The 24693-nt window shown below is 32.2% G+C and overlaps 1 protein-coding gene across 7 annotated transcripts; it reads right to left on the bottom strand.

Annotated features, from left to right (window-relative positions):
• Nucleotides 1-389: 389 nt before the first annotated feature.
• Nucleotides 390-24611, bottom strand: LOC105219904 (myosin heavy chain, non-muscle). 7 transcript variants are annotated; one of them, XM_029045399.2, is made up of 14 exons: nt 24481-24611; nt 23268-23496; nt 20565-20780; nt 15535-15691; nt 13976-14097; nt 10695-10718; nt 9135-9278; nt 8498-8590; nt 5197-7936; nt 4692-4996; nt 3515-4045; nt 2158-3453; nt 1931-2094; nt 390-662 (listed from the first exon to the last, which is right to left on the bottom strand). In XM_029045399.2, the coding sequence occupies exons 2-14, from the start codon at nt 23397-23399 to the stop codon at nt 536-538; spliced, it is 6051 nt and encodes a 2016-aa protein (XP_028901232.1). In that variant the 5' UTR covers nt 23400-23496; nt 24481-24611; the 3' UTR covers nt 390-535. The 7 variants fall into 7 exon arrangements, with proteins under 7 accessions (XP_028901232.1, XP_028901231.1, XP_028901230.1 ...); XM_029045398.2 differs by having other exon boundaries at nt 24406-24553; XM_029045397.2 differs by lacking the exon at nt 24481-24611 and adding an exon at nt 23964-24340.
• Nucleotides 24612-24693: the final 82 nt, after the last annotated feature.

Here is a 24693-nt window from a genome sequence, read left to right as displayed (position 1 = left end):
GGAAAATCGCATCGCGCTGACCAACCGTACACCGTGTGTACCGAGTGCATACTGTATCAAATAAATATTATAATTCCCGTGTTACCATATTTTTATTACTTTATTTTTATCTTAATCGTATAAATGCAATTTTCCGTAATTACTCAAATACTCGTTTATAGGCTCAGTTTAATCATCAATTTCATAGGTGTATAAAATGTTTATGTAGTTATGTTAAGTTGTGGTATGCATGCTCGCAAATTGTACGTCTACGCTTAAAAGGAAATGTATAAAATGACATTGCGTATAAAAAGTGTACAAATGCTTCTAATCGTTAATCAATTCATATTTTGACATTTCGAAGTGTTTATTCATATTTCCGAATTGATGTGTTGTGAGTGAGAGTGAAGTGCTCTTTTGCAATACGTTTTATATTTTACTTGCTGCTAACGTTAGTCGGCAAAAAATTGAGTGTTTGATTTTGTAAGAAATAACAAAAATACAAATTTCTTTCGTATATTAATTCAATTAAAAAAATTAACTTCCAATTAATACGTTAATTGCCGGAGTCTTCTCCATCCAATGATTCATCTTGCACCGAGGAACTATCATCGCCCCGTTTTGACGATGATGGCGTGCCAGTCAAACGGCTCGAACTTAAACCCATACCCCCACCAGCTCGTCTGCAAAGAAATTAAAGCATATTAGAGAGATTATTTAGAGACGTTCTCTCTACTAAGTCAAAAACAAATAATATTATCAAAAAATTTCCAAGCAAAACACGGATTCAAATGAATTGGGTCTTATTCAAGGGAAGGATCTGTAGCATGCAAGATAACTAAAGGTAATGGATAATGTGCGTTATCAAACCAAAATCGCATGCTTCTATCCAATCAGAACATACCTATAAATTATATGAAATTTCAATAACACTTACACATAACATATTGGTAATGTATCAATATGAATTCATGTAGTAATCATAAAAAAAATAATAAAAAATATATTTTTAGTTAAACGTGTGATTATTTAAACAAAGGATTTGGACACAAACAAACATTTTAATACAAAGCTCCTATGGAATTTTAAAATTTTAGAATTTTGATGAAAATAACCCAAAGTTTTTCTTCTCCCAATATATGGGATTGTGGTCTCTCATGTGCCCAAAATAGTTCTCATATTAAAAACAAATCACCATTGTTATTGCAATTTTAGTGATGTAGATAACATAAATGGGTAATGAAGGTATATTACGGTTCATTTAGAATCATTTCAATAATTCTGAGACTTATTTAAGGGGATATATGAATTTCGATTTTATTATTTATGAATCAAGATTTTTATATTTTACCTCTGATTGAATTTAAACAACTACTGTTATTTTATATATAACATTTGTAAACAATTTATAATTTTTATGTAATATTATTTGAATCCATCCAGGTTCAGTTTATTTGAAAACGAAATGTAAACTATTTTAAGAAGGAAATATGGAAGAACATTCAGTTTTTTTTTTAAATTCGCTTGTGATGTCTGTGGGTAGGGTCAATAATCTAAAATACGTGCGAGAACTCAGAAAGGCAAAAAAAATTACGACGCTCTTACATTTTAAACTTTTTCCTCAGTTTAAATATTTTTAATCACCGCTTTACAAGCCTTCACAATTCATAATAAGTGAAGCATCCTTCTTAGGCGAATAGGCCTTAGCCTTTTCAGTTTCTGCCACTTGCATCGATCTATAGTTTGGCATTTAAATGGTAGTTTTATTTTATTTTCAATAATTTAAGCATAATCATCAAAGAGCATGAGAAATAACTCAAAATCACAGCTTAGAAATAAAAATGTTTTAAATAAGTGAAGTAAATCTGTGAGTTCATATAATTTCACTATATATTTATGAGTTCAATTCAGTTGTTCTTGCAGCTATCTCTTATCCTTATTTATCACTTACCTTAACTTTGTTTTCAAAGAGTTAATTTCGCGGTTCATTGCTTCTTGGCTTTCAATCATGTCCTCACACTCACGTTGGTATTTGCGTTTTTGTGTTTTTTCCTTCTGCAATTCCTCTTCGGTTTCGTCAAGATTTCGCTTAAGTTGTTTCATACGGCTGTTGAGCTAATTTAAGAAAAATGTGTAATTAGTTTATTTGCGTATTCATTGTGATTTACAGAGACGTACTTTATCGATTTGCTCCTTATATTGATCAGCATGACGACGTTCATCTTCGATATTCATTGTCAGCTCTTTAACCTTTTTATCCATTTTGCGATTGGCCTTCTGCTGCAGAAGACGTTCTTTGCCCTCATTTTCTAACTGTTCTTCGAGGTTAGTTATTTTTGCTTCCAGCGTTGCGATTGTAGCCTTCACTTTAGTGCGCTGCGAAGTTTCAATCTCAGTCAGTTTGGCTTTGAGTTCTTTGTTTTGACGCTCAAGTAATGCACGAGTGTTTTCATTCTTTTGAGAATTCGATTTTTCATTGGCCAGCTCGGTCGAAAGCTGCTCAATGGATAACTGCGCTTTACGACTACGATCTAGTAGCAATTCCGAATTAGATTGTTCTTCTTCCAATTCTTCTTCTAACGTAGCGATTCGGGCCTCTAACCGACGTTTTTCATCAATCATAAGTGAACCTTTGCTGGCGTTATTTGCAATTTCTTCGGCAAGTTCATCACGTTCGGTTTCAGCAGAACGACGTGCTCTCTCCGAGCTTGCTAAATCTTCTGTTAATTGAAGTAGCTCAGCTTCCAAGGCTTTAACTTTACGTTCTGCTTCTTTACTTGCAGCTTGCAATTCTTCTTTCGCTGCCTTTGCTTCTTCAGCATCGCGCAAGGCATCCTTAACTTGGGCCTGAAGTTTTTTGGCATGTTTCAAAGCGTCTTCCTTCACTTTGTTATGCATTTCCATAGTTGTCTCGAGCTCCTTTATATCGCCTTCTAACTTTTTCTTCGCTGCTACTGCTGCAGTACGCTGTTTTCTTTCCTCATCTAGTTCGGCCTCTAAGTCACGTATTTGTTTAATAAGACCACGGCGTTTCTCTTCTGCCTGCTCTTCCTTCGCTTGTAAATCTCGCTCGAATTGTGATCGCATAGCTTGCATATTCACTTCCAAGCGCAACTTGGCATCTTCGGTCAATTGTAAATCATCTTCAAGTTCTTCATTCTGGGCTTTCAATTCAGCCAACTGCGATTCCAATGCACGTTTGGCTTTTTCTAACTCGTGCACGTTCTTATCCGCAGTACCTTGTGAATTTGCTAAATCGTCTAGCTCGTTCTGAAGCACTTTTCTTTTGTTTTCTAAATCGTCGATCTTATCGTAAGCTTCGTCTAATTCACGAGTTAGTGATAGCACCTTGGTTTCTTTCTCTCGAGCCTCCCGCTCCGCAGTGTCACGCTCTTGAGCTATTTGCTCAGAAATGGCTTTTTCCTCCGCAAGAATTTTATCGAAATTCTTTTGTTTCTTCTCCAACTCAAGCACCTGGAAATAACAAAGCAAATTATATACATTTTGGAATATTAAGAAATTCACCTATCTATACCTTTGTACGTTGTGCTTCCAATTCAATGGTTGTGTCTTCGAGCTCCGATTGTATTTTCTTTTTACTTTTGTCTAAACGATCATTTTGAGCTATCAATTCTTTAACCTGTCTTTCCAGGGCTTCAATTTCTTTATTCAATCGTTTTTTGCCTTCCTCCAATTCTTTGGCCAGATCAGCATCCTCTTCCGCCTTTTTCTTAATATCCTGCATTTGTGCGGTTAACTCGGCTAATTTCCGCTCATAATTGCGCTTTGCCTCTTCATCCTCCTCCAGTTGCTCCTGCAATGCCTCCTTTTCTGATTCCAACTGCCTTAGTTTTGAGCTTAACGATAACTTTTGTCGCGTCTCTTCTTCAAGTAATTGCTGCGCTTCCGTCAGTAGAGACTCCATATTACTAGCAGATTTTATAGCAGCCGATGCTTTCAATTCAGCTTCTTCCAACTGATTCGTTATATTTTCTGCCTCCTGTTGCAGTTTTGTGCACTTCTCTTGAAGCTCTGATCGTGCACGTTCAATTTCAGCTAGTTTTACCTATGCGTTATATTATATTTATTAGTTATTTTGTACAGACAAATATATCAGGATGTAGAGCATAATTATTTGTAATTAAGTGAATGGAACTGAAATTCAATATGTGAGTTCACTTTCAGGGAGTTATTTTTGTGAATATTTTGTGAATTTGAGGTAAGATCAAATATATGCTTCCAAATTTTCCTTATTTCGACCACCATTTTATATATAAAATATTATATGTATTATATATTATACATTTATATTTAATAAAGTTTAATGCAGTTAATCTGTATTTTGTTATTGGATATACTTTAAAGTGTAGACCTGCTCTAGTTGTAAAATATAAATTAATTTACTTAAAGCTTAAGCTGTAGCGCTGCTATTTTTATGAACACAACATAATGTACATATATTGCTGGGTAATATGGTACAATGGTAATATATAAACCACAAAGCGGAGAAACTGGATGCATCTAGTTTGGTTAACAAAACAATATTGCATGTATTCCAATGACACCGACACACATTTCTTACATATACACATAGGTAAGTATGCGACAGTGCTATATGTTAGCGTTTGACAACGGTGTAATATATGATGTCATAAGAACATAATATTTATCAGAAATACTTTAATAATAATTTACAAATTCAAATGTCATACCTGAAGCTCAGCTATTTGCGATTCAGCTTGTTTACGACGGCGATCATTTTCTTGCCGTGAACTATTCACGCTTCGCAATTCGGTCGCCAAGTCGGCATTTTCCGCCTCCAAGGTACCCTTCGATTTTTCGAGCACTGCCTTTGCTTTACGCAGGTTTTCCAATTGATCATTGATGGCATTAAGTTCTTGGGAATGTTTGTGCCTCATTTCAGATAAAAATGATTCGTGATTGACTGCCTCATCTTCCAAGGATTTCTTCAAGGTGGCCAGTTCTTGTTCTCGCTTTGAACGTAACTCTTGTTGAGCTATAAGTGGGAAAGAAAAACAAGACATTCAATTCAATTGGAAAATTAAAAAAATATCTTCAAAAATACATATGAATGTATATAAAATAAATACTTCAAATATTATAAAACCAATATTTGTCAGACGCTTTCGCAATGCACTGATCAAAATTTCAACGGCTCCTTATGCCGTATTTATAAAAGAGATTTTGCTTACTCACCAGCTGTTGTATCCAAAGAGTCCAGCAGTTCGTTTTTCAATGCCTCCAGTTCTTCGCCCAAATCTCGGCGTATTTTTTCTGCTTTCGCTCGGGCAGCCTTTTCTGCCTCCAAGTCTTCCTGAATTTCAGCCAATTGCGATTCTAGTTCACGCTGTGCCTTTTGTGCGGTGGCTTTCGCTGCAGATTCCTCATCGATGCGCATCAAGGTTTGCGTCAATTCCTCTTCACGTTTCGCCAATTGCGTTTGCATGTCGTCCACTTGAATGCGACGCTCATTCAATTGTTCCTTCAAGTCGGCCACTTCGGTCTCAATCTTACGCTTAGAGCGATCGGATTCTTGTCGTTGTTGCTGATCTTTATGTAATCGTTCTTCTAATTCAGCTATTGTAGCTTCATGCTTAGCCTTTAGTTTACTTAAGTGCTTTGCTTTCTCCTCCTCTTCCGCCAATGTCTGAGAAAGATCATTTGCACGTTCTTCTAGTATTTTCTTCTCTTTTATCAATTTCTGATTCTGATCATCCGTAACAGCCAGATCTTCTTCATACTTCTTGATTTTGGCATCTAACTGTACCTTTTCCAGCTGCAATTTCTGTCGAGCAGCCTCTTCTTCTTCCAACTGTTCTTCGAGATCTTGTATATTCAACTCTAACTTCTTCTTTTCTGCTCCGAGTGCAAGTGATCTTTCTTCTTCCTCTTCAATTCGCGCTTCCAACTCTTGCATCATATCCTCTAACTCTTGCTTGCGGGCCATTAAACGGGAACGTGACTCTTCTGCTTCAGCACAGAGCTCAATTTCAGCTTGCAATTGTTCAGCTAACGTGGTCTTTTCCTCAACCGCTTGTTGATATTTACGTTCATACTCCTGCGTGTTTTTCGCCAGAACATCCAGTTTTTCACGCACCTGTTTAAGCTCGTCTTCTTTTTGTACCAGTTTCTCCTCTTGTTTGGTTACCTCTAGCAAGGGCTTTACTTTTGTGTAGAGACGCCACCACTGCCAGTTACGCAATTTTAGATACGCCGCGCAATTACGTTGTATTATACGAATGGCGTTCAACTGCTGTAGACGTTTTTGGTAATTGCGGCGTGCTAGATAGCCACGACAAAACGCTTGGAAGTTCACAATTAAATCGGTGATCTTGTAATCACGCTCTTCTTCCAGATGAGCCAAAACGCCTGCTCGGAAAAAGATTTTTGATTGACCAACTCGAAAAAGGTTCGTATCCAATTCTAAAGCCTGAATCATTTTCTCGCACGCTTTTTTGCCGTCCATAAAACCTTTGGGTATAACGTTCGGCGTAAGTAGTTCGTAGCGTTGACGGAACTCTTGGAAGGGAATGCGATTGGGGAAGCCCTGTCTACAAATACGAATACCTTCTAGTACACCATTGCAGCGCAACTGGTCTAAAACCAAAGGCGCGTCTATCTTACCAGCACGCTTTTCATGGTTTGGAATAATGCAACGTACAAAGTTCGGATTTGTATTGCGTAAGGTATCCATAAGTTTGGCAAGTTGTTCTTTGTACAAATGTGATACTGTTCGGAACATTCCCTTACGTGTGCGAGCACCAAATTGAGTGTCGGTTAATGCTTGTTGAGCCATACCCACAATTTCAGCATCCTTCCAAATATTCACAACGAAAGGATCCTGAGATGCTTGCAGCAGCGAAACAATATTTTCATTCAACGGATCCATATTCTTCATCAACCACTTGGCTGCCGAGTAATCAACCTTACCAGCATAGTGAACAATAGCGAAGTCAGCAACACCGCGAAAATCTGTTTTCATGAATTTCGGGTGCATGGAATGTGCCGATACCAGTTTGTCTACAAACGTTTTGTCTGTAGCCTTTGGGAACCAACATTCTTCGTCTAGTAAAGCCATTATGCCGCCGGGCTTATCAATTAAGTCAATCGTTGGTTGCAGATCAAGACCGAAGTCAATGAATTTCCATTCAATACCCTCCCGTTGATATTCCTCCTGCTCCAAAATGAACATCGTGTGATTGAAGAGTTGTTGCAATTTTTCATTGGTGTAATTAATGCAAAGCTGCTCGAATGAATTCAATTCGAATATCTCAAAACCAGCCATATCAAGTATACCGATAAAGGATGCACCTTGACGTTTGGTACGATCCAACGATCGGTTAATACGGTTTACTAACCACTTGAACATACGTTCGTAGCAGGCCTTGGCAATGGCTTCCACAGCGAATTCCACTTGCTCTTTTGTTTGGGCTTTTGTAACGAAATCACGTCCCACCTTGATACGAGGTGTTAGGAAGGCTCTTGTCATATCGGTTACACTCAAACCAAGTAAATGCGCAATCTTCTGAGCCACCGTATTGTCCGGAAGCGTTGCTTGATCATTATTACGCTCCTGTCGGAATTTCATGCAACCAAACAATAGTACAGCGCTCACAATACGGAAAATAGAATTGAAGTCGTCGCTGGTCATCCCCATGATGTTCATAGACTTAACTGTTGCCTGAAATTCGGCAAAATCATCCACGCCGGGCACTGGTAGACTGCCATTTGAAAGGAATGGATATGATTTGACATCGTCGAGTATGAACTTTTCTCGTTGTTCCGGCGATGCACCGGCAAGTAATTGGTAAAATATGTGGAAAGTCCGTTCATCCTTCGCTTGGCGAATGGCACGAGATTTCTCCAGCAGGTATGTTTCGATATTCGCACCCGAAATGTAGCCCGACGCGTCGAAGTTTATGCGTATAAATTTACCCTAAATACAGTTGACAAAAAATTATTAAAATTACATCTTCGTTGGTTGTAATTAAAAAACAAATAAAATAAAAATCAGTCAATAATTCCCTTATATTGATTTTATGTTTCTAAATTTTACAATATCGAGGATTGGTCATTACTCAATTACTCTCCATTACTAGACAATGAGTAATCAGGCAGCCGCCCTCCAAAGTCGAATTAGTTCAGTTCTACAAAATATTTGTCGTTAGTCGTTTTGTTCGAGAAAATAAAAATGAGTCTATTTTGCCTGTGATCGAGCCAATATATTCGACAATGGAAGGCAATATTCGCACGAACATCATTTTTCAAAAGTTTTATTAGAGTGAAAACGTTGACACGTTTACCCGGTCCTACAAATGATGTTCGTAAGCAATGTTGAAACTAGTTAGTGGGCAAATGTTACACACAAGATCAATATATCATCGAATTAAGTGGCAACCGAAAAACGGTTATTGTCGACAAAGAACTTCTAGTTTTCCATTCATGAGTTCAAACGAATGAAATTTAAAATAAGCATATAGTAAAATACGATACTTACAAAACGAGATGAGTTATCGTTTTTCACAGTCTTCGCATTTCCAAAAGCTTCCAAAATGGGATTGGCTTGCAAAAGTTGTTGTTCCAGTTCGCCCTAGATAATATATTAATTTCATTACATTATTATTGGGAATAATCAGACCTCATTAAATTACTTGGCGATTGTTAATATATAAAATATTTACAAACTTAAAGAATACATAACGAAATTAAAAATTACACTGGCGTCTTGTATGGTTGAATATGATATGTCTAAGTATATAAACTCATTAGTCTTAATAGGAAATATAAAAAAAGAAAAGCTACAAAATTTTTTTTTTCTTTTTTTGCGATATATCAAAAATGTTGACCAAACCATGCATTGTAGATTTATCTAATTCTTACTACAGTATATGTGTATTATTTTAATACGTTTGCAAAGTGTTACTTACTACAATTGAATAATGAATTTACATAAGAAGTTTCAATCAGAAGTAACTATGATTTTTACGACATCAAAATAATATACTGACTTTTATATTTACAGAAAGTACATGTGTGTATACTATTCTTATAGATGTGCTCTGCATTTACACTACAAAACGGTCTAATTGAAACAGTATTGATGTATTGAAATAATAACTAAACTAAGAAAATACCTTCGACATCAAACATCGGCATCCAGTATTTTCTTTCATTTTAGGAACATCTTTCTGACTTTCATTCTTAACATAAACAGAATCTGACACACTATGAACATTACATTTGATTTTATAACTTCGCTTCGCACTAACTTGCAAACTCTGTAAAATTCGAATAATTGGCTTTGATTTAATGAATATATACTGTTCCAATAGAGCACTGTTCGAAAAGTATGCATGTCCGTCTTATTCATGGAAGAAATATAATGCTGATTGGATTTTTCAATTAAATTTTCTCCTGCGTTAATATTTACATAATCAATATTATTTTGCAAGAATTCCTGCAACTGCATTTTTTCGTCAAAATAAACCAGATTCCAATGACATCGCAATAAAGTCGATTTCTAAATAATATCGAATTGGTTTTAATGAGAGACTTCGGCAGTTAAATTGTAATTTATGTAATGCATCTAAGCTTTTGTACCGTGCAGTAGTCTAAAAAAACAGTGCACTTATACCAATAAGAATAAATAATATAACAGATTAGCAACGAAATGATTCAAATTGAGCTCTGCAGCTACATTTTACAAAATTGCATTCTCAACCTTAAGATAAAAAGACATAAAAAGCTTAATCTAACAAATATGTTATATACAAATCTTATGGCACTAAGGTACTTTACCGCAAACGTTTCCGCATTATTACACTAAAATTCATGTTAGTTGTACAAGTGATTAAATCGTGACGAATCATTTAGTAAGTTTGATGAACACCGAAATCATTACAGAAGTTTAAATAGTTGTTTTCAAAGCCACCAAGACCAACATTCAGGGCGAACAATAAACATTAAGCCGTTACAATTATTATGGTTTCAGATGGTCAGAGGGTAAAAGTGTTATTAACATAGTAATATAGCGAAAATAACAATAGTCGTCGTTGTTATTGATTTGAAATATTTTAAAAGCTTTTCAACCAAAAAATATCAAAATAACTTAATGATAAATCAAATACTTTAAATTGACTAATTTTTTAACCTCTGCAGCCTCCCGTATTTTTACTGTGATACATAACATAGTAAATAACTAAATACTATGAAACGCAAATATATGCTAAATTCAACTTTATATGATCAATTAAAAGAATCTGTCTTTAATAAGTTGTATTGCCGAAATGGCTTGAATTAAAAAAATATTTATTTAATTTAATGGCAAGTTTCGTGCGAAATATGCATGGAATTAAATATTAAAATATGCAATACAGTAAACCACCGGGTCAGAGGTCAGAGGGCAAGTTTAAAAAGAAACAAATAAACAAAACAAATATAGATGTAACAAAAGGAAACGTTTTTAGTTCATCAATACCTAACATACATACATATGTACATATGTATATATACAGTTATTCACAATTTATAGCACATTTAATGTCATATCTTTCAAACTAAAAAGTCGGGGATTTGTTAATAGCATAAATAATAAACAAATAAATCGATAAAATAAGAATTTTAAATACATATAGGTATCAAAATAACTATAGTTCATAGTGATATAGAAAAGTGGGTTTGTTTCAGATACTTACAATAATTAAAGCCGGATGAGGTCCCTTTTTGGCAGAAATTGTTGAGGTATTTATTTGTTTGGGTTGATTGTTGGTGGTCGGTCGGTTGATTGGACATATCGTGGTGTTAGTGGTTTTGGTATTGTTTTTATTGTTATTTGTTGGTGACGGTAATGAAGGTTGTAGCAAAAAAGGTGGACAGACGTTAATAGTACATTGCAGTGTGTAGGTGTAAATATTTTTTTTCAAGTATTTTTTTTTTCATTTTGTTGCATATTTAATATTTACATTATTTTGAATGTTCATTTAAATAAAATCGTCGTGTAAAGTGTTCAAATAGTACACATCAACCAATGAATTTGTACAACATAGTAGTGGTAGTGGGTAGTAAGTAGAGCAATTGAAGAGAAAACATGAAATAAAAATTAAAAAATATCACAAATTAAATATAAAATTTAATTTAATAGTTTTTTGATCACTTATGTATGCTTCTAATAAATAGTAATATTCAAATATTAAACACATAAAACACTGGTTATATTTTTTATATATTAAATTAATTATTTAAAATCACTACAAAATTAATGGTACTTCAAGGCAATATTTTTGTATCAAACGCATTTTATGTATTTTATTTGCACATATGTATGTATGTATATAAGATTACACCTGTAACACTTGTTGAAATGAATCTCAAAATTCCTCACAATAAGGAAACGAGCATATTTGTAGGATTTGACCCGACAACACATAGATTGGTAGTCATACACTCAACGCACTCGGTCATGGCTGGCATATAATAAATACACAAACAAATTATGTCATACGAGCATTAGTGTTATGCTTTACGTGTACTTGATGTGCTCAATAAATAGAGAACATAACATAAAATACTTCTTATACAAACATGTAAGTACACATACAATTGTATGTATATACAGATGTAGTTGTGCACGTTCGTTGACAACGGCAGCAGCCAATAAAGTATATTTACAAAGTCAAAATAATTTGATCCTTATATGGTGCTCCATAGACAGATAGATATACACTTATACATGTACATGTATGATCATTTAATTGTATCCAAACGCATTTGACTTTATTACGAATGTACCATATGTACATATGTATATAAATATATCTGTACATACTAACAACATCAGACTTATGCATACGTAAGCATTTATGGAATACTTCTATTTATTACTTCAAAATCTTTTAAGAATTTCTTAATGATATTTTAAATGCCCTAAAAGGAAACTTCTCTGTTAAAAATACATGCTAAATTCCATATTTGTATAAAATTAAGTGTAGATTTAACCAAACATATATTTCAAACTGTATACATATGTAAATGTATATGTATATAGTATGTATATATTTACATGCACTGTGTAATTATGTTTAAATACATTGAATGTAAGTGATTAATACTTTTTCGGGTGTACATATTTCTTTTTCATACAGCCAAAAAATAAAAATAGTAACAATGTCATGTGCGAACATATGCACATAAGTACTCTTGAACTGAGATCACACGTACATATGTACATATCGCTCATTTACGTGAATAGTGTCACAACTCAAAAAACGCGATTTTAAGTTAAGTTTTTGAGTTAAGTATGCAGAAATGTTGGATTATTTTTTAACCACAATAACGACACTTCTCAGTTGTGCCAGAATTAGTTATATTTTTTTTACGAAATAACGATATATTTCGTGTTACAACACATATTGTGAAAAGGTGAATTTGGTTTTCTTTTCAGAAAGAACGACACATGTTGTATTACAACGTTATTGGTGAAAAATTAATTAAATATTTCATATTGGTTTTTTTCAGCAAGAGCAACACATATGACGCCGAAATTTATTTATATTTTTCACAAATAATGACATAATTCAAAATGGGTCACGTTTATGCCCAAGAAAAGCATTAGTACACTCTATTTGGTCCATTTATGCTCAATATTCTATATAATATATTACACGCTACTAGTTTTGTCAATAAACTGATGGCATTTTTCTATATTTGCTAAATAAGAGACAATTGAAAACTTTAAATCGCTCTCCTGAAAAATAGATTTTTTTGAGTTGTGACACTATTCAAGTAAATGATCGATATGTATATTTAAACAAATGAGCATGCGCAAAGCTTTTACTTTAAAGTGGCGCGATTTTTGAGACGTTGCCTTCAATTTAACATTTCATCAAAACACAAGAAACATCTTCATACATCCCATTTGAATCGATCCAATTGATGTAGCAATTTATAAATGGCATATAGTTTGAAATAGTGTCCACACATTTAAATTAACAAACCATCAACGGAAAAAATGCCGAAACTTGTTGAATTGTGACTCGTTACGTTATATGTATGTATGTACTTGCTCCAACACCACAATACTCATATATGTATGTATAAATTATATTCTATTATAAACATACATATGCGTACAGCGTTAACAACATTATTAATTCCCCAACATTCTTATAAGTTAAATTAATATGGAACACAGTCCCAGGATGGATGAGTTTTCGCTTATCACAAATACATACTTCGATTTTTGTGTATGTTTGTACATGAGTCAATATAACGTTCACTATTTGTACGAACTTAGGACTTTAGCATTGCGTATTAGATGACACATTTCACCTTAAATGGAGCTAAAAGCCGCTGCTACTACTGATGTCGAGGTTGCAATACGTTTGAGAGCTAGATATTTCATTCAAACAGCACGATCGCAGTCTGTGCCCCATTTCTTTATTAACATTGCGCCATATAGCCCGGCACACACTGCCTCATACTTCAATTGTACATTCGATTTTTTATTATATTTATTTTCTAACTTTTCGATTCGTGCTTTGCCTTCAACTGACATTCGTCTTTTTTACTTTTACGGACATTTTCTGTTTCTTTGTTTATTCACCGAAGTGATGAGTCACCACATAAATATTTTCGCTCTGAATCGCTAACCAAAGGTTTTTAATCATTTCATTTCAGATAAGTTTTTAGGAGAATGAGTTAATGTTTGTTTTACTCTTTTTCTCTGATAATAATAATAATGAATACAATTTCATTACTCATTACCGTATATAGTACATATGGCATTTTATATATATACATATACATAAGTTTAAGTTCAAATAAATAATTACTATATTTATGTGGAAGTTTATGACGAAATTTGTATTTATTTTAATCAATTATGAACGGTTTCGCAAAAAAATACTGCCTTAAAGAACATACGATGTATTTATGTGAAATGTATTACTCAGAACTCAATTCAAATTTATAAACTTACAGCTCCCGCTCCTTTTGGTTTTGAAGCCGCTACATACGCCAAATACTGTATCACTTTTTTCGTATTTTCGGTTTTACCAGCACCAGATTCTCCAGTACATAAAATCGATTGGTCTTCGCGATCTGAAATGTTATAAAAAAGGTTATTTAATACAAATTAAAGACAAAATGATCCGAGGTAGATAATAAAAACCAAATAACTGATAGTTAGAACAGCCCTTATATTTAAGGAAATATTTGTTTTAAAGTACTAAAGAGAATTTTGAGTTCTTCAAATATAATCAGTGGTACCTGTACTTAATGAAGTAGCGAATAAACACTTCAAATATCGGCCAACATATGTTAGAACCTAATTGATATAGAATATTTTACTTTTGTAACAGTCAAGTTAAGAAAAGACGTTTCATATTATAATTAGCATTTTAAGACGTTTAGATTTACCCTCAAACTTTATCATATGTATGTACTATTTACCGTTCAGCGGTATGAATCACTTGAGGAATTGATGTAACAGAAAGAAATCGATTTCTTTCTTTTACTCGTGCCAGTTTGCTATCAAAGGTTTCGAATGTTTAACCAAAAACCAGTTTCAGCAGTTGCGTTTGAATTTACATACGAAAAACATCTGAATATAAAGACCCAATTGCAAATAAAGATAGCCAGCCAACCGGCTTGTTGGCTCCAACCGATTTGTCACCGTGTGATTCATAAAGTTACGCTTAAAACTGTTCAATATGACCATCGAATGCCTTTTATGTAAAACACTAAGTATACTTATCAAAATACGCGTTACTTATGTACATAACATATATGTGGCACTTACATTCATACATATGTAAATACACTGTATGTGTATGGTATGTCGGTACGTCTGCACATCATATCCACGTACTTATATAGGAGTCACTCTTGTATTGTTTTTTTTTCGTGGCCGAACATTCGGCACAGCAAAAAGAAAACAATTCTACGAAAATACAAATACTAATACAAAGCAAATGGAGCCACTCACTGCTTCCTTAGGTCTTTATCTAAAGCGAAAACCCCAAGCAGAAGATATCATATCGCTGAAACAGTAATTCTTTTAAAATAGTATGACAACATTGTGTTTACCTATCCCCAACAACAATATATATATTATATATATGCTTTGGAACTAACAGTTTATATAATACATAATTTTCATGGCGACCGGTAGAATTTATATTCAGTTATAAAAAAATGTAAAGCTTTGCATTGAAGTTAATAAATTCATATGTATGTACTCGTATATGGTTGGTATGATGATGTCAGAGTTACTAAAGTCATATTGATAAGTATGGCTATCGGCTGGTAAACTTGTAGGGAATATGTATTTTATGGTCTGTATTTTACATAATTTAAGAAACTTTTAATTGATTATTGGTGTAAGTAGTATGTGAAAAATGATGCATAGTAAGAAAAGAATGAAAGTTCAAAATATAATATTATTGCCAATTTGAATTGTCAAGGTATCCTCACCAATTTTGTTCTCTAATTTTATTTATTTGACTTTATATTATCAGATTTTACGAATAGATTTACCTTGTAACATAGATCTATAGGCGGTGTCGGTTATTGCGAAAACATGGGGAGGCACCTCATGCCTTTTTATACCCTTATACCGTTCCATTATCTTCTCGGTATAGATTGGCAATTTTTTGTAAGGGTTTACAACAACACAGAAAAGGCCAGAGTAAGTCTGCAAAAGAAAAAATATGATAAAAATGAATTACATTCAAGATAGGAATAAAGGAAATGAATTAAAAATATGCATTGATAAGAAAATGCAATGGAAATTAATTATCAAGCCCCAGTACAAAAGGATGAAAAATAATGATGAACGTCTTATAAACAATACGATTTAAGTTCATAAAAAAACATATTAATATATATATATAATATATTCATATATCAATATGAAAGGTTACTTCTTCTTATTTAACTTGCCTTATCACAATTTTATATATAAGGTAAGTTTTGAACAGATTATTATGTGTTTTTGTTTTTTTAACTTTCACCAACAAAGATGCACACATATATATGTACAAATATTTTCATACATAAATACATTCATATGAGCTAAGTAAATTTTATTTGTTCAGAATTTAATATTTAATGCCTTTTATTATGCACTGCAATAATATGTGTTATTTTTTAGCAATTCTGTTAATTCTCCTATGAAGAAATGAGCTCCAAAGTATTAACATCTAAATTTTGAAACAACGCAATTTGGAAGATGTTAAAAGCTTACTCTGTTAAACAATAATCGAATCAATAACGAATTTCAAACCATTTCCAAGACAATCAGATCAACGTAACTGTATCTTAACTTAACACCTCACAATTCCATAACATTGTCCAAAACCACCACGAACGCAAAGAATTTTTATTATTGGATATTGCGAACGCTGCTATATTTTTATCCTGAACTTTGGATTCTAATTTAGTCAATTCGAAATACGGTTGGTTCTACTTCGTTTGATTTAGAAATTGCAATATCAAATATAAAGCGTTTATCATTGTAAAATAAACTAAAGATTTTGGACGATTCCACCAAGTTGCTTTCAGTAAAGGCCATATCCGCGAAGTGATGAGTTCCAAAGTCATGAAATGTAAAAATACATAAGTCCCTTAAACAAATTGATTTGCTTAGTATGGAACAGGTTCTCATGATTGTTTTATGACTCAACATCGAAATCACAATTAGTGGTGCCGTAAAGATGATGGCGAATATGTTTCATTCTAAGTTCTACGAGGTGATTTTATTGCCAGTGATGGTTAGATGACTAAAGTCTTCTTAAAGAGTGTGGTGATAAGCTGTGATAATATCTCAGAATCTTTAAAACATATTCATATTTTCAATGCTGTATATTTATTGGCGTTTTCTTGGGAAAACTGGCAAAGAATTCTTTCATAAGATGTTGTAGAAATATTTTAAAATATAGTTCTGTAGGATACCGATAGCAGAACTGATTAGGCGCCAAAGCAAAACTCTTTTTGAACTACATGGAGTCTGGCAGCAACAGTAAGACTTTGTTATTAGTTATTTGGATTTAAAGAACTTTTCATTTTACGAATTATGTAGGTATACTGTAATGTACATTTTTTCCAAATACTAAATTATTAATGATAGAGACAAGATTGCGTCTGCAATGGCAAGATGAAATAATTAAGAAGAGACAACGAAAACTATGCAATGTGGTTGATTTCATTTATTGTGGGGTGAAGTGATATCTTATTTATATTTAAAGTACTTATTACTTCATAAAAATAAAAATAATAAACGAAATTTCTTTTTATCGGTATCAGTCTCAATCACATCGAAAATTTAGTTCAACCCTAATGAATGTTGCGGCAATAAGTCAAGCAAACTCCGCATGGTTTTCCAAATACAAATTTTTGGGAATTAATAAATAGATATTCGTCTACGTTGCCAAAAACTATGAAACAAGTGTTAAAAATTTGATCCTTTAAAAATTAAAATTAAAATAAAAAAAACTAAAAAATGTTTTCAATTTCGTTTAGTACTTTTATTTACTACTCACTTCGGCACAACACTCTATATGCTTATATTCATAATAGTAATGATATGTTGAAGTGAAATCAAAAATCTAATATAAAGAATAATTAAATCTACAAAACTTTTTGGCATGATATTTTTATCTTTTGTTTGTTTTGTTTTATATTTTATACATTGTTTTTGTCAAACGCGAACCTACAAAAGAAATGGAGCGAAATTTTATCATCCTTGCAGTGAATTAAGTTTACGACTTTAATTATTTTTGGAAAATCCTTTGCACAAACAAAACTAATTTCTTTAAAACTTTTGTATAATAATCATAGCATAGCTATATTATCCATTTGTATATATGTATTTATGCATCTTTTGGTATTGTTGGTTTGGCTTTTGAATATATTAAACATATGTTCCTAAAGGCAAAAAGTGATACTCTCTTTCTTTTTTCGAATTCATTTACCTAATTGACTGAAAATTAAACTACTCGTTTCATTTACCACATTTTTCTCATGTTAATATTTTCATTCCAAACAAACGAATTATGTAGCCTAATCACTTCTACAATAACGATTAATACGCTTTTCTAAATGTGGAAATTTTGCTAAAATTTTAAAAAGTATCACAACATAATACTTACACACATAATTATTGTATGCGAACAGAAACAAACATAATGAATGCACATTCTCTAACTAAATATATTTCCTTTTTAGTTAAGCGCCGTATATGGGAATACATATGATCTATGTATGAGCAGTTAGTTCAGCGTCTGTGTGCAATTTTGTAGTTTACCTCAATATTGGCCTACATTAATTGCTTCTACTAGAAATATACATATATTACGCAATACACAAATACCTAAATGATATACAGTGGAACTTCCATAACTCGAAGATCTCAATAACTCGAACACTTGAATTGGCAATAGAAGTCAAATTTCATAAAAATCTCCTTCCATTAATCGGTCTTTTCGACCAGGACATTACACAAAATTTAAAATTTTACTATCGAGATAGAATTTTAAAAGATTCCCTCTTAATCGTATGGAGGCGAACAAAAAATATGTTATTACACTTATGGATTGCATAAATTATGTAACAAAAGCATGGGACACAGATGTGAAAAGCCAGATAATAGCAAACTGCAACAAACTAAATTACAGAATACATGTTTTTACGTATGTACATAAAACTTTATGCGAACTAAACAAATTAAACTGAGCTTTTTGAAAAATTTTAAGTTTTAATGAAAATTCTATAACTCGAAGTCTCTCTAACTCGAAGTTTTTTTTGCGGATTATGGTGATTCGAGTTAAAGAAGTTCCACTTTATTCAATATTTAAGTTGAATGCAATGTATTTCTGATTTTTGGAATAATAACATGAGTATATTATAACTGAAAAGTTTCAAAACGACTCGAATTAATCCAAATTTAAAACATTACATATTAAAAGTCGACAATGTTTAATTGAATGTATATAATATATGGTGGTATGTACGTATTTACGACTAGTTATGCACATTTCTCGCATTTTCAATGAAATGTGACGCGACAGCAATTTTATATTGAATGGATGGGATAGTGTACGTGCATTGACTTAAAATGCACTGAGAATTAAGAAAACACATTGAAGGCGAAAGGTGGTCGGCCAAAGCTCAGCAATTATAGCCAGAGATAGCGACGAATTTAACGACTCAACAAATCAGCAACTCGCTTACTTGACAACTAAACACGGCACCTCGATCTGATTTCATTTGCTAATTCACCACTTTTGGTATGAAACACAGCAAAGCCACAATGCAATGTTTTCAGCCGTGTAGCAAAACAATTTGTGTTATAAAAATATGTATACATATCACACAGTGAACTGAAAAATAAGCCAAAATAATTGCAATGCCATTTCAAAATAGTACCCCAAATTAAATGCGTTAAATTGCAGTAGTTAGCGTACTTTTTCCCCTCACTTATCGACATTTTTTTATTGAACAAAACTTATTTTTCGATTTTTTAAACCAAAATAGATGTAAGCAATTAATAACAGGCAAACACGATGTTGAATCATACCAACTACACATTTTTTAAATAGTCCAACGAGACATTCACTAGTCGTTTGTTATAAACATAACAGTTTAACGCCTTAATAATTATTGCAACTATTACATATATATAATACATATGTACTTATAAACATACAAATTCGAAATTAAATTATGTATGTAAATATTAGAACTAATTATACTTGCATGCAGTTAGGCGCCTTACTTCCCACTTATGATGAGCTATTAAACCTTGACAGAGTGCATACATATTTCTTAATTCGTTACATACATATTTCGAAAATAAATTTATAAAATTTAAAAACTATAAAAAGTATATATTTTTTATCAACTTTAACGTCTACCATTTTCTTATTTTTTATATTTAAACTATCAAAATATTAAAATCAGGTATGTACGTCTACTACGCCACCGTAGTACCTCAAAGAGTAAATGCTGACCTACGAACAGTCGATAATCATCATCTGTCATCCCAACATGCACATCGAATTCCTACGATTTCATATGTTGAATATTGTCGTTCTAGAATCTAGATTGTGGTGAAATTCTCCTACTATATACAAACACCATATGATAATTGTGTTTGAATCTCAAAAAAAAATCTATTTCTTGTATTTATCATAAAGGATTTGTACATTTATGTGACTTTTTATAAATATTGGTTTTGGGCCATTTTGTGAAATATTTATTATATGTAAATAAATGATATTTATTATTCGCTATGTATGCACTGAAAAGAACATTTTTAGAGGAAAAGCTGATGAATTTTCAATCGTCCAGTCATCGAACAACCTAAGTCGCCATTACTAAGTTTTTTTGATTGATTGACTTATTGACGTATTATTGTATACTTAAGATATATTTATGAATTTTCTTGTTGATAATTTCATGTAGTTGTATATCGACTTTTAAAGATTTATTATAAGAAAATCTGTTAAGGGAACCCCGTTTCTTCACGTAATGATTTCCTAAGAAAAATAATACACTATAATACTTACATAAATTAAACCAGAATAATATCTGTCCTTGATGTTGTGCAAAACAGAAGCTTCATTGAGACATGTCAGTTCCGCCATATCTTCGACTTTGTCGAATTTCGGCGGATTCATCTTCTGTATATCATCACGCAAAACCATCATACGTTTGCCAGTTTCAGCAAGTTCCACTTCAACTTCGTCGCCATGTTCCCGTTTAATGCTCGCAGCTACGAAACCCTGTAAAAAATAAACATACATAATCAAATGACATATTCAATTTTATAAGATTCTGTAGTCATAGTGAAATAAACCACAATTTAAAATACGTTTATTGTTTTTTCAGAATATTGTTCAAATTGCATTGTTACTAAAAAAGAAGTTTAAATGACGTTCTACATTTTATTTACGCAATGTCATAAGATTTTATCTGAATGACAGTTTTCTTTGCATTAAGAACTTAACTTCCCTTACCTGTCTCAGATATAATATATTTCGATATAAATATGAGATGCTCTATTCCATGAAATATTGTATTTCATCAATATTTCCAAGATCGTTATACTTTTGCTTATTCGATTAGTAAAACTTTATCTGAGTTTAAAAATAATTACAATGATAAATTAAATTTATTCGGTAATCTATATAACTTTGTAACAATTAAGGAGGGGGTAAGGTTTGTTTCGTCGAAAAAAGACCATTTTTCATAATTTTTTTTTTCACTGGATCATCCGTCGAGTGTTGACGTCGAGTTTTTTTAATTTTTCGATTTTTGGTACCATATTCAAGCCAAAATGACGATTTTAGACGAAAAAATCGACCTATTTGTTATTGTAAAATTGTTAGTAATTAAAAATTTTGAAAAACTGAACGTCATTCGAGAGCTATATATATGTAGAATATTTTTTCAAAATTTCAAAACGATCGATGCAGTAGTTTTTTCTGTAGGCTGGTCACCGACTTTAAAAATGACATATTTGGGAAAATCGATTCAAAGTTTTGTACACTCAGCTTAGGTAGCTGGAGGTACCGTTATTCAACCTGCTATAACTTCGTTAGTTTTTCTCCGAATGACCTAAAACTTTCACACAATATTCTTGAGATATTGATGGTTCAGAAAAAAATAAACTTTAAACCCCCTTAAACTTTATAAAACCTTTTATGGTCTTGAAAATGCTAACTTTAAATATAACATTGTGATTACGCTGAAATAAATTACTTTTGCGTTAAAAGAAATGAAGATACTTATTTCTTGTGTCACAGTTTAGAGTCGCTGGTATAATAGAATTGTTACAGTTTATCTCTTTGCCTATCTTTCTCGTTAGTATATGCAGTGTGCGGTAGAGTAATGTTATAATTTGTAGTCAACAATATTTGCAAAACATTTAGAAAACCAGTTTTTATTCACCACACACCCACGAAATGTATCTAAATTGATTAATGGTAAAGTAATTGTTTATATATAACATAGTATTTGAAGACAACTTTTTATTATACATATAACAATACATCAATTATTGATATGTATTATTACAATTTTCTTAAGTGTAGTCCACTTCGTGATCTAGACGAACGAATCTCTATTTTCTAATACAGGGTTAGTCAAGTCATTGAACCTTCCAAAGTGGCAAGTGTATATGTATGTATATTCGCACATTTGTATAACCTTCTGAAATACTGAATCAAAAATAAAAATCCCATTTACCCATACATAAACATGTAAATATGTATGTATATACGAACCTATGTTACATATTAAACTACTTTCATACATATATAAAGAATGCTTGTAAGAACGCGCGGACTTACCACACATAATTTATATTTTATGTCAATCGGTTATTCACAATGTATTTTCATCCGACAAAAGACAATCGGCCAAAGCAATTTACACATTTGCGTGTAAAACGGACTAAAAAAAATAAGGTATACAACCGCAACAATTTCAACATAGCCAACGCCTTTAACGCCAGTGTTTTTTCTGTCGCACTACTACAATAAATAACAGAGAATGTATTCATAACATCGTTAACCGTTCTTCAAATCTAGCTTTGTTTTGAATTTTAAATAGGTTTTCACTTTAATAATGTATTTTTATTTCAAATGTTATTGCTATGTTGCCATTTCCGTTAAAAATGTTGTTAATAATAATACAAAACATTTAATTTCAGTAAAAAAATATTTATAAAACTGTTCGTTTCAATACAAGTACATAGTTAAATTAGAATACATAATCGTATTATATTTTCGTTTTTGTCGTTGTTACAAGCTATGCCAAATTTCCGGTAGGGATACAAACTATTATTCTTTCTGTAAAATATCCATAAATATATGCACATACACACATATATATATATATATATAGTTATTATATATCTTCTATAGCTTGGTCGAAATTCTCCCCCAAATTCTGGGATATGCAATGATTATATTTTCCAACAAATAGCGTCGGCTTCGAACTCTCTGCCAGATTTTATAAAAAATTAATCTCAGGTAACATCGCTTTGCGTATTAGAATTTTGATATTGGTAGGAACAATAAGACAACTTAAAAATTATAATATATTTTTAGCTGTAAAAAACAACCTTGTAAGTCTGTTTATGATGTATCGCGTAGTTTCAAAGTTATTTATATTAATAAAAAAAATTTTGAAGTGATTTAAAACTATTATTTACGCATTCATATTACACTAAATGCAATAAGATTATTTGTTAATCACATACACACCTGGTTCTCATGCGGTACCCAAACAAGCCGTTTCTGTGTCCATTCAGCTTGCGTTGCTGGATCATTGAACTGGTTCCGTTCAACGGAAAGGTATTTCAATTCGGGATCGTTACGATCGACTTCTTCAGCCATTTTACTATTTTATTTGATATTTTACTTTTATGAAATGTTATTTCGGCACTTTTTGACAATATTGGTTAAGCACTTATAAGGTTATAAACAGATTACCCTGAAACAAAACAAATATTAATGTATATAGGCCTTATCTAATAGAAAAAATGCGTTGCGCTTAATCTCATTTGAGCTGAAATTTTTGGTTTTTCGGTAACTTAAAATGCGTTTAAAAAGTACTTAAACCACAAATTCTAAACACGACTGTAGACTGCGCATATGATGCAAATGTGGTACATACATATAAACTGATGTTTGTGTAATACCGTTGGTTGCACACAAGGTTTGCACTTCACAAATTATTTGTATTCTTTATTGCATTTATATTCGTTTTTTAATCTACCGCACATTCGTATATACTAATGTACGTTTAAACACTTTAATACCCGTAAAATAAATTATTTTGCTTGTTTTCTTGAGAGGTTAAAGAAAATAAAATTCCGATAGATTTAAATTCCACGACACTTTTATCCTTTCCTTGGAGTTTTTAAAATTTTTAACTCCACTCCTTAATTTAACACATACTTTCCCACTTTGTTCCACTTTCGTTAAACGACTTCTCAATTACTCTACTCTCAAACGACTACGACCGGCTTCTTTCTTCCAACCGAATATCTACTAGCCGAGCAGTGTTGCATCTTAGTCACCTTTTTTATTTAATTATTCTCGCGATACTACGAACAAATGCCAACACACATTCTCAAAACTCTTATCTCAAACATGAACTATATTGCTATAATATATCAAAATGCACATTCAGAAAGCTGTTTAAACATATTTCAATGTTTAAATTTTGATTTTCCTAACAATTACAGAATTGTAGCTGTCTACTTTGTTCTGTTGCTTTTTTTTTCATCTACTGCATTCCAATCAAGTTTCTCTTTGTCATCGCTTTAAAATTTGTTCGTTAGTCGCACGAAAACTACCTAAATCTTTCGTAATTTCTACTTAGGACACTATCACTCACAAATTCACAAATACAAACTACAAAACAGATTTTTTTCGGAATTATTTGTCCACAATTTATGATTTAAACAAAAACCTTTATATCCAATACGGCAAAAAAACATGTAGAAACGAACACCTTTACGGGCGGATTTCGTTAAGTTTTATGTTTGTACGATGGTTGACTAATTCGCTAGGGTTGCATTTGACGACATTTACATCTATGAGCAAATATAACGCAAATTCTTCAATGGAGTCACACCTCGATCCCTATATAATCGTATTTTTAAATTACAAGGGAAATAAAAAT

This window comes from Zeugodacus cucurbitae, chromosome 6 (assembly GCF_028554725.1).
Source record: "Zeugodacus cucurbitae isolate PBARC_wt_2022May chromosome 6, idZeuCucr1.2, whole genome shotgun sequence".
NCBI lineage: Eukaryota > Metazoa > Arthropoda > Insecta > Diptera > Tephritidae > Zeugodacus > Zeugodacus cucurbitae.
The sequence above is the reverse complement of the archived record's forward strand: the minus strand, read 5'-3'. Positions and strand labels throughout refer to the sequence as shown.